The 16400-nt window shown below is 49.5% G+C and overlaps 1 protein-coding gene across 1 annotated transcript in view; it reads left to right on the forward strand.

Annotated features, from left to right (window-relative positions):
• DRGX (dorsal root ganglia homeobox) overlaps positions 1-15189 on the forward strand; it is a 30045-nt gene extending 14856 nt beyond the window's left edge. Inside the window, exon 6 of the mRNA XM_007178723.2 lies at positions 14924-15189. Within this exon, the coding sequence (XP_007178785.1) occupies positions 14924-15189 (266 nt within the window). The remainder of the gene's footprint in view (positions 1-14923) is intronic.
• The last annotated feature ends 1211 nt before the right edge of the window (positions 15190-16400 follow it).

The raw sequence follows: 16400 nt of genomic DNA on the forward strand, positions 1-16400 counted from the left end.
ATCGCTGCTGACATTCACCTTTTCCTCGTAACCCCTCGTTGTTCTGATTTTTGGCTGTGATGGGAGCTCCTTCCCGCCCCTGGTAGGATTTGCTGGTCAGGGCACCCATTCCCTCCCTGGGGCTTCATGCAGCCAGTGATGTGCTTTGTACTCTGGGGTGGTCAGAGAGGGCCCATCCTGGCCAGGCATGCAGTCAGTGTGTTTCTGGATTGAGTGTTCCACGGAAACTTAAAAATAAAAAGGCAGTGGGACCCTACCCCATGAAGTCAGGGTTTGCATAACAATAATGGGTGTCCAGAGAAAAAGCCTTTGCAACACAAAGAGCTTTCCTGCACTGTCTTAATGGCCAGCCTCCTGTTCACAATTCATTAATGCAGAGGAGGTTATTAATGGCCGAGGGAAGCGCTTGGGTTTGTTCCGGGGAAGTGCTGGCCACAGAACGGGCCACAGTCAGCGGAGGCCTTCTCCCTGGTGCACTTAGCCCAGCTGCCTCTAACCTGTGATTCGGAGAGCTGGGTGTGAGGTGGAAACTCATTACGGCTGCCAGGGGAGAGCTTTCATAACTCAGTCCGCGCTCACGCCCGGGAGTCACAGCCACCCTCCCCGGCTGGGCGGGGCATCACGGCTGACCTTTCATCGGCTCCTGGCGAGGCCAGATGGCTCCTGTGGTCCCACATGCGGCCCAGGCAGGGAGGAGTCTGGAGGCAGACAGACCTGGTCCCACCTCCGTAGCTGAGCTCCATCCATCCAGGCCTCCAAAGCCGTGAGGACTGACGGAGATGTCCTGACACGCAGTGGGTGCTCAGTCAATGCTAGCGATCAGAGTAGCAGTCCTGGGCCTGCATCATGTGTGTGAGGATGAGCAGGCCGGCGAGGGGCAGGGTGTCCAGTGCTGGGAAGGGGTCTGGCCATGTCCTTCTTGAGAGCAGGGCCCCTTAGTTACCCAAGAATGTGCCTTCCCTGCTTCACGCTGGCATGGGCCCTTGGGCTTCCAGGCCAGGGTAAAGTGTCCAGAGTCTGAGACTGGTAGGGCTTTACTGGCCAATGAACATTTGCCCACCAGGGCTAAACTCAGAGCCGGAGGCAGCCTCTCCCTCCTTCAAGTCCCCTGAAAACATTTTCCCCCTAATTCTCTTAATCACTTTTTCCTGTGCTGTGATTAAAGAAAAAAAATCACAATCTTAATAAACAATTAAAATTGTTTTATTATGAAATATGATAATCAAAAACTCAGAAAACATGCATCTAGAACTTAATGAATGATTTTAAGCACCCATGTGCTACCCTTCCTTTGGAACTATGCCTGCACCCCAGAAACCCCCGAATCCCTGTGCCCCTTTCTACTAATGTCACTTTTCTTCCCCCTAAAGGAAACCACTATGCTGACTTTTATGGTAATGCAGCTTTGCCGACCACCTGCATAGGCATTCAGAAACGCTACTGTCTAGTCTGAACTTTTTTGAACTGTACATGTATATACATATAAATGGAATCATACACGTTGTATTTTTCGTGCCTGGCTACTTTGACTCGGCACTATGTTTGGGAGATTTATCCATGTAATTAGATTTAGCTGTCAATTCTTAATGATATTCTGTGTACATGCTCAGATCATCTGCAGATAAAGACGGTTTGTCTCTCCCTTTCCAATCCTTATACAGTCATCCCTGGGTATCCGTGGGGGATTGGTTCCAGGACAACCACCCCGACCCCCCATACCAAAACCCACCCATCCTTGAGTCCTTTATATAAAATGTTGTAGTATAATGAATGCAGTTGGCCCTCCATATCCGTGGGTTTCATATCCCTGGATTCAACCAACTGGCGGATTGATTTCAACTGGTCGGTTGAATCTGGGGATGCGAAACCTGCGGATACAGAAGGGCAGACTATAGTTTTTATTTCTCTTTATTTTTGTCTGGCTGTGCTGGCCATAACCTCTAGTACAGTGTTGAATAGAAGTGGTGATAATAGGCATCCTTGCCTTGTTCTTTTTTGTTTTGTCAATAACAGATTTATTGAAATACAATTCACATACCATACCATTCACCCATTAAAATGTACAACTCAGTGATTTTTAGTATAGTCAAGAGTTGGGAAACCATCACTACAATCGACCTTAGAAAATTTTCATCACCCCAGATCTATTAGCAGTCAGTCCCCATTTCCTCCAACCCTCCCTGCCCCAGGTTACCACTAATATTTCTGTCTCTATAGATTGTGGACATTCTGCTATTGCCATTGTGGATATCTCATTGAATGGAATCCTACAATATCTGGTCTTTGTGACTGATCCTTGGCTTATGCCCTTATTCTTGATCTCGGGGGAAGCTCTCACAGTTTTACAATCATGTCTGTTGTCTGCCTTTTTATTTTTAAGATACCCTTTATCAAGTAAAGATATTTTTCTCTTGCCCTAGTTTTCTAAGAGTTGTATTTTAATTATTATTTTAAAAAATCATGAATATAAGTGGATGTTGAATTTCATCGAATATTTTTCCTGCTGCTGTTGAGACAATCACATGATTTTTCTTTCTCAATATATTAATACAGTAAATTACACTGATTGATTGTTTAATGTTAAACCAACTGGGCATTCCTGGAATAAACCCAAATTAGATGTGACATGTTATCCTTTCTATATATAGCTGGATTGGCTGCTATTTTGTTTAGGGTTTTTTCATCTATGATCATGAAGAAATTGGCTCATGATTTTTTTTTTCTTATAATCTCCATTCCAGGCTTCAGTATTGTTTTACTTTACCTCCCAACTTAGTGTAATAAAAGCAGCAGCAGAACTGCCCAGCTGTTTTATTATCTCTCCTGATTCCAAGGACTGGCTGGGCTCAGCCGGGCAGTTCTGCTGCTGCTTTTGCCTGGGGCGTCTCATGAGGTTGCAGTCAGATGGCAGCTGGGGCTGATACATACAAGATGGCATCATTTCTGTGCCTGGTGCCTTGGCAGGGATGCTGGGAGGCTGGGAGCACTCTCTCTCTTTCTCTCTCTCTCCCCATGGCGGGAGTTGGATGGCAGTTGGATCCTGAGAATGTAAAAGCAGAAGATGCCAGGTCTTGTTAAGAGTTACACTTAGAACAGGCACAGTGTCACTTCTGCTGTATTCTATTGATTAAAGCTGCTCACAGAGCCAGCCCAGACTTAGGTGGAGGGAACTGCGCACCGGTGTGAACGCTGGGAGGGTGGTTCATTGAAGGCCCTCTGTAGAGACTGACTCTATAGGTAATGAGGATACTCTGGCCTCGTGACATGAGTTGGGATGTTTATTTTTGAACCCACCCAACTTCCCAATCCTGACTATACGTACTTTAAGGGCACTGGCCTTATCTGACTCACCTCTAGATCTTTCCAAGCCACTTACCTCTGCCCCTTACACAGGGTCTGGTCTGGTGCCGAGTAAAAGGTAGTGACGTTTGGGGAAAGAAGGAAAGAAAGTCGTGCTGCTCTGGGCCTGCGAGACCCACCTCACTTAGGAGACCCCAGTCTACTGGCCTTGGCCCTGTACTGTGGGCCACTTGCTGGGCCCCAGAAACTGCTGGGCCCTTCTGTTCTTCATTCAGTACCCACTGAGCACCCTAGTTTGCCAGTCTCTGAATGGGGGGCTGAGCATCCTTTGATGAATTAGATACAATCCCACCGTAAGGGGCTCAAGGCTGGCTGTGGGCTTGGAGAGAGAGACACTTGTGACACTGTCACGTGCCTTCATACAGGCCAACAAGGGCATGCAAGGTGTGGGGGAAGCCCAGAGGAGGGAGGAACTCTTTCTCTGTAGGAGTGAGGAAGGTTTTCCGGAGGAAATGCTTGAGTTGGGCCTGAAGGAGCTGTAGGAGCTGACCAGTGGGCGTGGGCACTCCAGGCATCTGACAGAAGAGCATGAGCAAAGGCACTGAGGCTGGCTGGTTGAGGAAAGGGCAAAGTGTGAGGTTGGATGGAGCCACGGTCCTTGGAGAGGATGGTGTGGCCTCAAGATGAGCCCAGGCTCTGGAGTCAGACCAGCCATGGCCCTTTACTGCCTCCTTCCCTTTATAAGGCCAACTTAGGGGAGACCGCAGTCTCCTCATCTGTAAAATGAGGGTCGTCATGGCCATACCCAATATTGCCTGTGGTCTGTCGGGAGTGTATCTGTGCCTGGCACATCCAAGTGCCCGGTAGGCGCTGGTGATTGTTGTTAGGGTTATGAGGATGAGGCCAAGGGGACACTTGGGATCTGATTAGGGTTTGCGTTTGGGTTTCTGGGGCAGAGGATCCCACTTCCTGCAGGCGTTCACTCCTCAATGGGAGAGGCTCTCAGCCTGAGGTCCACAGTGTGTGCAGCTTTAGGAAAGCAGCACAGCCTTGCAGGGGCTCCCGGCTTGTTTCTGAAGGTGCAGGTGTTTGGGGAACAGGGCACCTGAGGGCCAGGACATGGTCTGTCCTCATGGGGGAGGTGGTTTGGTCAGCCCTAGCCTCTCGGTGCCTAGCCGATGTCAGGAAGGCAGGGGTGGAGAACCCCAGCACTTAACATTTGGAAGGAATCTCCTTGATGAGTATATGCTACCAGCACTTCTCCAGGATACAGTGGGGGAAACTGAGGCTCAGAGAGGGGCTAGGACTGCCCAAGGTCACACGGTGCCTCTGCCAGAGGTAAGACAAGCCAGACACCCAAGTGTCCCACCTGCCAGCTCCCCACACCCTGTATTGATTCCGTTCCTTTTACAGGCCCCTGCTGTCATTCTCTGGCTTTAAAAACTGCAACTCACTTTCCAGAAGCCATTTCCTATGGGTGCTGATGGGTTTGCCCTTCCTGCTAATCAATGGGGCCCTGGAGTGCAGGGAGCTGAGCGGAGGGCTCCTGGCTTGTGCCCAGAGGCAGCGGGGAAGCAGGCTGCCCGTCCCGAGTTCTGGCAGCCGCCGGAAGGAGGGAGGGTGACGCTCACTGGCATCGGATCACCTAGAACGCGTGTCCCTGCTGCTCCTCTGGCTGTGCCAGGGTCCTTGAATCTGGGTGCTGTCATCATTTGCTTGCCCCTTCAGAGGTATCCAAGCAGAAATGGGACATTGGCGCTGGCCCCGAGACTGGGTCACAGCATGAGGGACGGTCGAATGAGCCGACTCCTGTCAGGGAGCATTTGCTGAGTGAATAAGCAGATGTTGGGACAGTGCGTGCACACGTGGAATTAAGACAGGGAGGGATTTAGAGTCCACTCCTCCAGCGTAACCTGCTGAATTAACCTGGGGATTTTGGCATTAATCAGATTGGGTAACTCTGTGATGACCATAGTTTTTCTTTCCATGGGGTATTGAGGAAGCTTAGAACCTGGGAGTTGGCAACCTTTGAGGAATTAAAATATGCCCCCTCAGTCAGGAAAGATAGACTCTCCCTCCTTTTCTCCCTCCCCCAAATATTCAAGTGCTTACTTTGTACCCAAATTGGAAAGTTTAGCTCTGGAATCAGGGCTGTGTGGGTGAGGGTAGGTGAAAGCTCTTACTCTGCATGTTTGGGAGGTGCGGTGGGTACAAAAATAAACACGACTCATGGTAAAGAGGCAATAAAAACCATAACACAGGTACAGGAGAAAGCACTTTGGGGGTTCTGTGGTAGTAGTCACCCAGGAGTGAATTGGACCCTGTTGTGTATTTGATTACTGGTGAATACACTTAGCCACTGCATCTAAAAATCTCTGCCTAAATACTGTAGGCGTCTACTAACACTGTCACCCAAATATTCCTTGTAAACTGTAAGGAACTGGTATTAGGAATCACAGAATATGTTTATTCATTTATTTACTTTGCTATAAAGCAAAAAAAAAAAGAAATGAACTGTAGTATTTATGTGAAAGGTCTCATAAATCCACTTACTCATTTCCTTGCTCCATACTCCTACCTTTAACCTGAACGTTCAACAAGAAATCGATGTGTGAGAGCTCTACTTGTAACCAAAATTATCATTCATGTGCCTTTCTATGGTGAAAATGTGCTTTCGGCAGAGAGGAGACAGAACGGACTTAATTTTTCCTGTCAGTCTCTGTAGTAGATCAATTAAATTGCCAAGGAGATCAAATATTTCAGACTGTATTTATTACATTAAGTATTTATGTTCAGGCCAAGCCTTTAAAGCATGATGTCATATAGGAATGTAGGCCGATTCGACCAATTCAGCAGAATTTGCTGTAACTTAATGGAAATCTAACTGTGTGTTTTAATTTAGTGTCCAAGAGGTAGCAAGTTCTTCAAACAAAATAATTTTCAGGCTGCATTTGGGGGCTTGGAGGCTCTTGTACAGGCTTTGGTGATGGCACACAAGGAAGGGTGAGAGGGAAGAAATTGTGGCCTTTTAGGGGCTTTGCTGGCTGATGGTTGGTCGCATCCCATGCCAGGGATCACTGACTTCGATCCCGGCCGAATGGGAGATAGACAGAATGTTCCTGGTGGGTCTTCCATGGTCAGCCCTCAGCTCCATGTTCACCAGTCAGTAACTCTAGTGCAGACTGAGGCCATTAGCAGTCATGGAGTCTCAGCTGGGTGCCGAGGGTACAGTTCTTATTCCTTAGAAACCTCAGTGGAACTCTGTCCTAAAGGAGAACGTCTATCCCATCATTTGAATGAAAGGAGGCGGGAAATCATGAGTCACAAAAAACACACTCTTATTGTGAGAGTAATACTTGGTCAGTTTAGAAAAAGTGGAAAGTACAGCAAAACCCAAAGAAAAATATAAAAATCATTCGTAATCTTAGCATCCAGAATCAACCACTATGAATATTTGTTACTGGTACATTTGCTTTCTTCCCATTTATAAATATATATCGCCAATAAATTTATGTATTTTAGAGAATTCCCTGGTGGTCCAGTGGTTAGAACTCGGTGCTTCCGCTGCCAGGGGCCTGGGTTCAATCCCTGGTCAGGGAACTAAGATCCTGCAAGCCATGCAGCCAAAAGAAAAAAAAATTTATTTATTTTAGAACTTAGTTAGAATTTTTAAATTTTAATTAAAAAGTTTAAATTTATAAATATTTTCTGTTACCAAATAAAATTATATATTATACATACTTGTGACCACATATGGATATGGTATATGGCTGCATGTATGCATATATACATATGTACTATGCAAATATATGTATGTATTGTGTATACATGTATATGTATGTATATAAATATACATACATACACCAAAATGGGATCATTTTGACTTACTGTTTCTTAACCTACTTTTTAAACCTAATGTTTTATTATTATTATTTTTTATGGCACCAAATATCCTCCTACAACATAATTTTGTCATAGCTTCAGTGCGTTCAATATGGCGATTATAACTTATTCAGTCAACTCTCTAGTATTGGGCGGCTAGGTTATTCATAGTTTTTTGGTGCTATGTGCCACATGGGGATGACTTCCTTTGTAGCTAATTTAATTTTTAGCCCATTGGTGATTGTAGCTTTTTGATAGATTAAAAAAAGAAAAGAAAAGAAGAGAGAACTAGAGCCCCAAGTCTGGAAATCTGGTCATTAAAAGATGAGACTTTTAAAGTTTGTTTGGCTTACTCCTCAAGATTCTATTGGCAGAATAAATTTTTCTACTTTCTGGTCTCATGGAAAAGGCTTCGCCAATGAACCCACACAGCTGTGAAAACAGTGTAGGGATACGCAGGGTGAAGGACGCTCACAGCACAGTCACGCATCTCGAGGCACTGTTCATTCTTCGCGTCCTCCCGGGGATGTTCAGAGCAAGTGAGTTCTTCACTGGCTGCTGAATTGAATGGGTAACTTGAATAAGCTGTGAATTGTGACTTATTCTTGCCCTTTATTTTGTATGGGGTCATGGAAATAATAATTGTTGGAGGACTTAGTGCTAGGTGCTTTATAGAATTTCTCCTAAGGTAGGTGTATGACCTCCTCTTACAGATGAGGAAGCTGGAGCTTGGAAAGATGGTGAGAAGTCCCATGACTAGTTAATGGTGGAGTCAGGAGCCAAACTTCAAAGCCCACTTTCTTCCTCCTCAGCAGGCTGTATCCGGCTTTCAGACCCCAGAGATGTCTTATTGCCACTCTCATTTTGTAGGATTTTGATAATTATGACTTGGTTTTGGGGTAGATATTTTCTAAAGTGTCTGTCACCACCCTGACATAATAAAGAGGAGGACAGAGCCTCTCTCACGGCTGACTCTGTGTCGCCCCGTCATTAATAGACGCAAGCTTTGTTCGGTTTTCAAAGCCCTTTCAAATGTCATCTCTTGTGATGGTTTGTGTTGTTGGCCGGTGACGGACGGCTTCCGGCCATGCTGAGGCATGCTACTTTGCTTGCCTTGTACTAAATGGCCCCAGGTTACTGTGCATGTTAATTTTGGGGGCTGTTTTATAATTTTTTGTCTCTTTTCTCAATATTACCCATTAATGTTTCTGCTATTACCTTTCAAGCTCGCTTTCAAGCTTGTGGCAGCCTTGTAAGACAAACAACTTATGTTAGCAGTGCACTTGGAAGAGTCTTTAAGCACATGGTGAGGGCTTTGAGACTGCTTTTCATGGGAAAAGCGCATGCGTTGTGGAGTCTGGATTTTTTTCTCGGTAACTACCTGTTCATCTGCTGCCCTGAGCATTGCAAAGGATGCATCCCTATTTTGCTACTACTGGTTTTCAGTAATGCTCCAGGTTGATGAAGTTGTTTAGGCAGGGGCACGTGGAGAAATCTCGTATTGCTGTTGGTACTGTGAAATCATGGAGAAATCAAGAGTTAGGTCTAAAAGGATCCTATTTGTAGAAATCACTTTTTTTTTTCCTGTGTTAAAAAATGGTTAAGGGAGATGCTGGTTGTTGGACAATTTAAGTTCAATTGAAATCAATTGAAATTCTGAACACATGTTAAAGTAGGAAGGAAAACTTAGCTTTGTAATTCACATCCCATCCTAAAACCACTCATTTTTTTGTTGAAAGGGATTAAAAAACTTGTCCAATAGCCCATATTGTACATGAAGATTTTCTACAACATCCTGTCAAGGGAGCTTCAGGATATTATGACCAGAAACCCATCAGCCCCCAGAGAGAGCCCACCACACATGCATAGCATGCTGACGGTAAAGAAAAGAAAACCCTTCTTTCTCTCACTCCACCCACTACTTCTATTCAACCCACACCCAGAGAGAGGCAGTTACCTCATATCCACTGTACCTAAATGGCCCCGGTTCTTTCACTTTTCCCTCCTCCCCCCAACTCCCTCCCTCTGGCCTGACGGTCTGACCATGACTTTACCCTCCCTTTTTCTGCAGCTTCTGCCTCGGCAACCCATACAATATGGCGTCACAGTGAACTTACTGTGAAGTCATATGGACCACATGCTCTGCTGCTGAGACACATGCCCCTCTCGACAGTTGGATCCTTGGGTGCAGAGCACAGACTTCACACGTTTCCCTGATAAATATCATCGAATTAGATTTGTCTCCTTGTTCGCCTTTGATCTTGTCTGCTGTCCAGATGGCCTGTCTTAGTCTTGCCTGCATCTGCCTTCTAGATCGGCACGTCTTCCATGTTCTCCTCCAGGGAGGGCAGGGCAGTGTGGAGAGGAGACGACTCCAGTGGTTCATGTTTTCAGCATTCCTCCAGGTAGCTGTTCAGAGGTTTCTGAGTCCACCTATGAGTATTGCCCCCCTTTGATGGACACTCAGCTGTTGTTCAGACTTGGGGTGTTGATGAGGAAAGAGGTTGACGTCCGTGAGGGGCTTCATGCCAAAGACTTTTGTTGGCCTGCGTGCACCTCTCAGGGTCTGTTGACCTGCTTTAGAAATGCCCATCCAAAAGGCACAGTGCAGTCATGAGACAGAGGCAGGGCTCAAGGGAGGTGTACAAACCGCGTGATGCTTCCTCAGCTGGAGATGGGGTGGGTGGGGTCGGCTGAGGGTGCCTCTCACGGATGTGTGTGGGTGGCCTGAGGCACTTTGGGGGTCCTCACCCACTGGAGGGGCAAGAAGGAGTTCCAGCCTTGAGCAGTCCTCATTTTCCCGATGACCTTGACCTGAACTCTCTTTTAGCTCTTACAGTTTTGTTTTTAAGAATTTATTTTATTTTATTTTGTTTTAGTTTTAATTGTGGTTAAATACACATATGATAAAATTTTCTGTCTTAACCATGTCTAAGCATATAGTTCAGAAGTGTTGAATATGACCTTATTATTTTACATGTCCTTGATATTATACATATTATACATTATTAGCCATCACCACCATCCATCTCCAGAACTCTGTCATCTTCCCAAACTGAACCGTGTACCCATTACCCCTTAACTCCTCACTCCCATACCCTCAGCCTCTGGCAACCACCATTCTACTTTCTGTCTCTATGAATTTGATTACTCTAGGTACCTCATACAAATGGAATCATACAGAATTTGTCTTTTTCTGACTGGCTTAGTTCACCTAGCATAATGTCCTTGGGGTTCATCCACGTTGTAGCCTGTGTCATAATTTCCTTCCTTTTTAAGGCCGAATAATATTCCACTGTATGCATAGCCCTTACAGTTTTAAACCAGGGTCTCCCAGAGTCGTTGGGTTCATCTGGTCCTTGGTTTCCCCTTGTCTAGTGTAGGGGGTGAACTAGGCGAGCCACACAGACTCTGTCCCTCCTGCAGCCTCCATTCTGTGAGTTAACTTCTTTCTTTACCTCTGAATCTGGGTTTTGTGGGCCAGGAATACACTGATAGTTACTGGTGGCTTTTGCGGGGACTTGCCTGCTGCAGCTGTGACCTAGCAGGCGTAGGCTGTGGATCCAGGAGGCTCTGTCTTGTCCAAGGGGCACTTCTTCATCTTGCAGGTGAAATGCTCATCACTGAGTCACAGACCAGTTAACTCCCTCTTTGATGTTACATCAGAGCAAGGCCTTGCTGGGGACAAGAACAGCCCGAGACATGCACGTTGAGTCTGCGCCCCTCTCGGGCTGGCCTGACTTGGGGTCAGCTGCTCAGGCCTGGGTCTAGAGACAGTGTCCCCTCCAGGTCCCCCAAAGCCCATAGCCTCAGTCAAGCGCCCACTGCTGAGGGGGTTCACTGGGCTCTGTATTCTGTTCTCTTCCCACATGAGCTCCCCTTGGGAGGGACTTGGAGGGGAGGAAGGCCTCCCCTGAGGGGAGGGTCCTCGCCTTCGGGGTGGCTCCCCAGGCTCAGGGCACAGGCACTGTTCCCAGCCAAGACCGAGCCCACCCAGGGGCTGAGACTGCTGTCAGGTGTGGCTGTCTGTTTGAGCCACTGGGAGAAGGGGAACCATCAGGATAATGGGGTTTGACCCCATGTAACTTTGTGTTTGTTTCCTGCTATCTCTGGAAACATGACCAGGCTAGAGCCAGCCAGGGGTGTGGGTTGTGGAACGGGCTCTCGGAATTTCCTGTGTGAACTGGGCACTTGTGATTCGTCTCACGCTCATCTTGCCATCTGCTGCCTGCTGTACTGGCCCCTCCATCAAAACTGAGGCAGGAAGTGATGGCTGCACGTTAACCTCCTATTACACTAGAGGAGCAGGGAAAGGCCACCAGAAGGTTCTGGTCCCACTTCTGTCACCAACTGTGAGAACTTGGGCAGTTACTGGAGTCTCGTTTCCTTACCTGGAACATGGGGCTGAGTGATGCCCAGCCCTCGGGGCGGCCAGAATGGTGACGAGAGGCCACACTAGGTGCTGGTAAGGGTGAGCTTCCTTTTGCCTCTGAGCAGGCTTGGAAAGGAAGAGAAAGATGCCCAAATGTGCTTCAAGAGAGAGAAAGGAGGCTGGCTCCGGCACAGGGAAGCCTGTCCCCGGGAGAGGAGGGTGGTAACGTCCCAGCTGCTGGCGTAGCTGAAGGCTGATTCTACACGTGGGCCCCGGGGCTGGGCGGCCCTCCCTTGCCTCCCTCCTTCCTGCCACAGATGTTTCCCATAGGCCTGGCCCATCCCAGGCACTGTGCTAGGTGTTGGGGACAAAGCAGTGAATGAAGCAGAAAGATACTCGCCCCCTTGGGGGTTTGTAGGGGCAGGCAGACAAGAAACCAGTCACAAGCCATTGAGGATCCACTTCCGGCTCGTGGCCGGCGCCTGAAGAGGCGAGTGTGGTGTTCTGATGGAGCATAACCGGGGATCCCGCCCTGGAGGAGGAGGTCCCGAAGGGCTCCCTGAGGACATGGTGGTCCAGTGGAGCCCTAAAGAGAGAGAGGGAGCCCCAAGCCGGAGGGAGGGTATCTTCACTCCCAGGCAGAGCTCGGCGAAGGGCCCAAGGGCGGGGGAGGAATGTGTCCTCTTTCCAGACGGAGGGACACACTGGTTAAGGAGCCAGCCCTATGCCTGGTGTGACGTCCAGCTCTGCCACTTACTATTCAACCTCAGTCTCCTCATCTGCAAAAGGGGATAATCACAGAGCCACCTTCCTAGGCTTGTTCCAAAGCTGAGATGCGTGAAGTCATGATGTGCTTACAAGCGCGGTGCCTGGTACCTACGCGTGTTTGCTCTAGTGAGTACAGCTCCTGTGTAGGGCTCCGCTGTGACGGTGGTTTGAGCATCTGAAAGGAGGCCTGGGCGGCACATGAGAAGGAGGACGAGAGGGCGGTGGGGGCCCCAGCACTCAAGGGCTTGAAGGCCACAGGGAGGAATTTGGATTCATTCAACAAATACGGATTTTGGTCCAAAAATACTCCCCACTTGCAATGCTGCTTCTTCCAAAGCTGGTGTGCACTTTCAGAAGAGCCGAGGGGTGGGTGGAGCCTGGAGGGGCTGGCTTTGCTGGCCCCTCCCAGGTCTTGGGCCTCCAGGACAGGCACTGACTCCCAACTGTCCTTGGCAGGGCCACGGTGCACCATCTCCTGCTCCCCTGGTGGGATGGGGCTCTGGAGCCGGCTGGGGGCGGAGGCTGTGGCAGTGCTCGTCTCCTGCAGGAATCACACGTGGTGCGTAGGGGCACCGTTTGAACTGTCCAGAGGCTCAGGAAGCCTCTCAAATTATGTCATGCCAGCAGCCGTGTCCACCCACCCAGTCTGGGTGCAGGTCTGTGTGACTCCTGCCACCACACCTGCACTTTTGGTGGTGACAGCATTGCTCAACTGTCCCCTCAGAAATTGGACGGCCATCAGGACCTCAGGATTCCACGGCCAGACTCTCCATATTCCACCCCCCCCCCAACACACATACCCCTTTCTCTCTGTTTGTACCCATCTTGGAAATTGCACCTCCATTCATTCATTCCGGTGCTCAGGCCCAAACCTAGGTGTCGTCTGTGAATCCTTCTTTCCCATCAGCCTCCACCTGCAGTCTGAGGACAATTTGCACAGGTGCTAACCTTCAGCATAAACCAGCATCTGGCCACCTCTCATCACCTCCCCTCTAGCCACATTGGACCAAGCCGCCATCAGCTGGGACTGCGTTATCGCGGTAGCCTCCCCATCCTCTCCCCGATGCAGTGAAGCTCCAGACACTATCTACTCAAACCCGCTGGGGCTTCCCCTCCCTGAGTCCCACCTGGCCCTGGCGGCCCCCGACTCATCTGCTGTCCTCCTCCCCTGTAGCCTCTGGCTTTGGTCACTCTGAATGCCCTGCTGCTCTCTGAGGCCGTGCTCTCCCCACTTCGGTGCCATTGCACTGGTCTTCTCCCCAGCTGCCGTGCTCTCTCCTGGGCCTTCACGTGTCTGTTTCTCTGACGTTGCACTCATGTATCTACCAAACATCACACTCCATTCCCGTTTTAAATAGCACTCACTGCCGCCTGCCTTTGCATGAGGGATGCCTGGGCTATGGTGTGCCTCTCCACTGGAACTGCTCCATGAGGCCGGGGATCTTGCTGCCTTATTCCTGCTGAGTGGTCACTACGGTCGAGACCAGTGCCAGGTGTTCATGGGCCAGTCATTGAATAAATGCACAGTTGAGGGTGACCTGTGAAAAGGGAGGCTCCTCAAACCCGGCCGGCAGAGGGCCCTCCCGGCTCTGTCCCTGGAGTGGTTTATGCAGTGCTGGCCGGCAGGCTCGGGGCCAGGCGATTGTTCCTAAGTCCCATTTCACATATCGGACCTGTGCTGAGTGCTTCCCAAACTGAGGCCGTCAGAGCTTCTCAAACCTTAGTTCACGGTGCCCTGAGGGTCCCTTGAACCTCAGGTTAATGTTTCGTGACTCTCCTGGGCCATAAAAAATACCTACTAGTTCTGTTCATTAAATGGTTAGGTCCAAGTAACTCAGTGAGTGTTTATGTCCCAACAACTTAGTAGGCATTTGAAAAATATCACTTATCACTTGAAAGAAAAGTAATATTTTTCTTTTATTCTTAAATAGCTACCATTACTTTCTAATGGGATGTACACCAATGGGCCCTGCACGGCTTCTCTAAACTTGGAATCACGTGGGATGCCACCACCCCTCATTTTATGTTCCGTGTGGATTTTTGTGTGGTGCTTGCAAAATCCAGCTTCACAAACGTATGACATCCTTGAAGGGAGTGCGGTGAGATCTCCTGCTGAAGCTGTGAGCTGCCTCGTCCAGCAGCTTCACAGTGTCCGACAGATGTGGCTGGCTTCCCCTTGCCTTTGAAAATTTAAAATATCCCTGCAGGGCCCTTGTGAGTTCTTAGGGGTGCTTTGACACATAGTTTGGGGTGTGTGGCATTACTTCACTGGATCCTCATAATGATCCTGTGAGGTGGGGATCATTTCATTTTACAGAAGGAAAAGCCCGGGCACAGAGAAGTCAAGATATTGATTGGTCTAAGGCCACACAGCTGGTTGGTAAGGGAACCAAGACTGGTCGGTTCTCCCTGATACTCTGGTAAACCCTTGGACTATCAACTGGATCTCTTGAGTTGTGCATCTTTGGGGTCCTGAGCACTTGTCACCTGTCCCTTTAGTGTTTGGAACCAAAGAGGATCAATCAGCCCCTTGCCCGCACCCAAGTCTGAGAGACCGAAATGTGGACAGTGATGGCAGCCTGTTGTTTCTCCTTCTTCCAGGGGGCCCACTGTGCTCTTGCTGTGTCCCAGACCCCATGGGGCTCTCCTTCCTCCCCCCCTACGGCTGCCAGACTAACCGCACGGCCAGCGTGGCAGCCCTGCGCATGAAAGCTCGCGAGCACTCGGAGGCTGTCCTGCAGTCGGCCAACCTCCTGCCGTCCACCAGCAGCAGCCCCAGCCCTGCGGCCAAGCCGGCGCCCCCCGACGGCAGCCAGGACAAGACCCCTCCCAGCAAGGAACAGAGCGAGGGTGAGAAGAGTGTATGAGGGTCCCGAGTGCCCAAGCCCACCGTGCCCTCCCCCCTTGCTTCTCCCAGCCTCAGCCCCCATGGAAAACTCTCCAAAGAGCAAGGAAGAAGCCTGCTGTCCAGGGCCTCCTCTCGGACTCAGGAAAGGAAGCGAGACCCACAGCTCCCCGGTCTCTGGAGCGTGCCTCTGGAGTCCTGCCAGCGGGGCTGTTTTGTCCTGGCTTCTCTGGCGACAGGTACCGATGGTACTCATGGGTACCAGAGTCTGCTCCGTGGTGAGACCCCTGGGGTTTCCATCTTGGCCCAGAAGTCTGGAGGGAAGGAGAGTTATTCACCCCATCACCTTCCTGTCCCTCTCCTGGGCCACTTTTGAAGGTCTTGTCAACCCAAAGAACCATGGCATGGGTCATCTTTGAGAGACTCCCAGAGCTAAGTCTCATGCTATGAAATGGGACTGTCCCCCCTTACATTAAGAACCAGGAAACTGGTGTGATCCCAACCAACTCTCTTCCCTCCGCCAAGACTAGCAGCAATGCCCTCCTTTCTCATGCTGGAGGATGCTGGTTGTGGGCTTGGTTAGGTTAGAAGGTGAGAAGACGTGGAGTAGGGAGGGGCTGGCAGGATGCAGCCTGCCCCGGGGGTATATGGTAGCTCTGCCATTGGGCACCTCTGGCCAGGGAGGCCCGGCCGGTCAGACAGACCGTCAGCTCCAAGACCTGGGGCCACCATCTTGACGCTGCAGGCCCGGAGCGAGTGTGGTCCCCACAGCAGCAGCGCCCACCTGCAGCCCTTGCCTCTCCGGACTAAATCTCTAGGTGGGTGGGAGTGGACCAACTGGAAAGCAGCGCTTTGCTCCAGGGGATGCTGAGAGCCCTCAGAGGAGGAAGAAACCCCCCAGGAACGCCTCTGAAATAAGCACGTGTCTGGATGAACTACCTGTCCACAGGTCCCTGGCACATGGAGGGGGCTCTCTAGTTGTGGTTTTTTGGTTTGTTTTTATTTTTTTTTAAGTGGAAGAAAAAAAAAGTAGGAAATGATACAAGAATGGCGTACATGCAGAAATGGAGCATGGGGAAGAGGGCTTCCTCGTGGTGTGAAGAGAATTAATTCTAAAGGGCCAAATTTCATAAGAGGTTTCAGTTTCAGTCAAATGTGTCTGTTCTCTCTCGTGTGGATAGTGAACTTGAAGCGATCAAAGGGGAAATGTGCAATAGCGTGATAGTTTGCAGT

Source organism: Balaenoptera acutorostrata, chromosome 16 (assembly GCF_949987535.1).
Source record: "Balaenoptera acutorostrata chromosome 16, mBalAcu1.1, whole genome shotgun sequence".
Lineage (NCBI taxonomy): Eukaryota > Metazoa > Chordata > Mammalia > Artiodactyla > Balaenopteridae > Balaenoptera > Balaenoptera acutorostrata.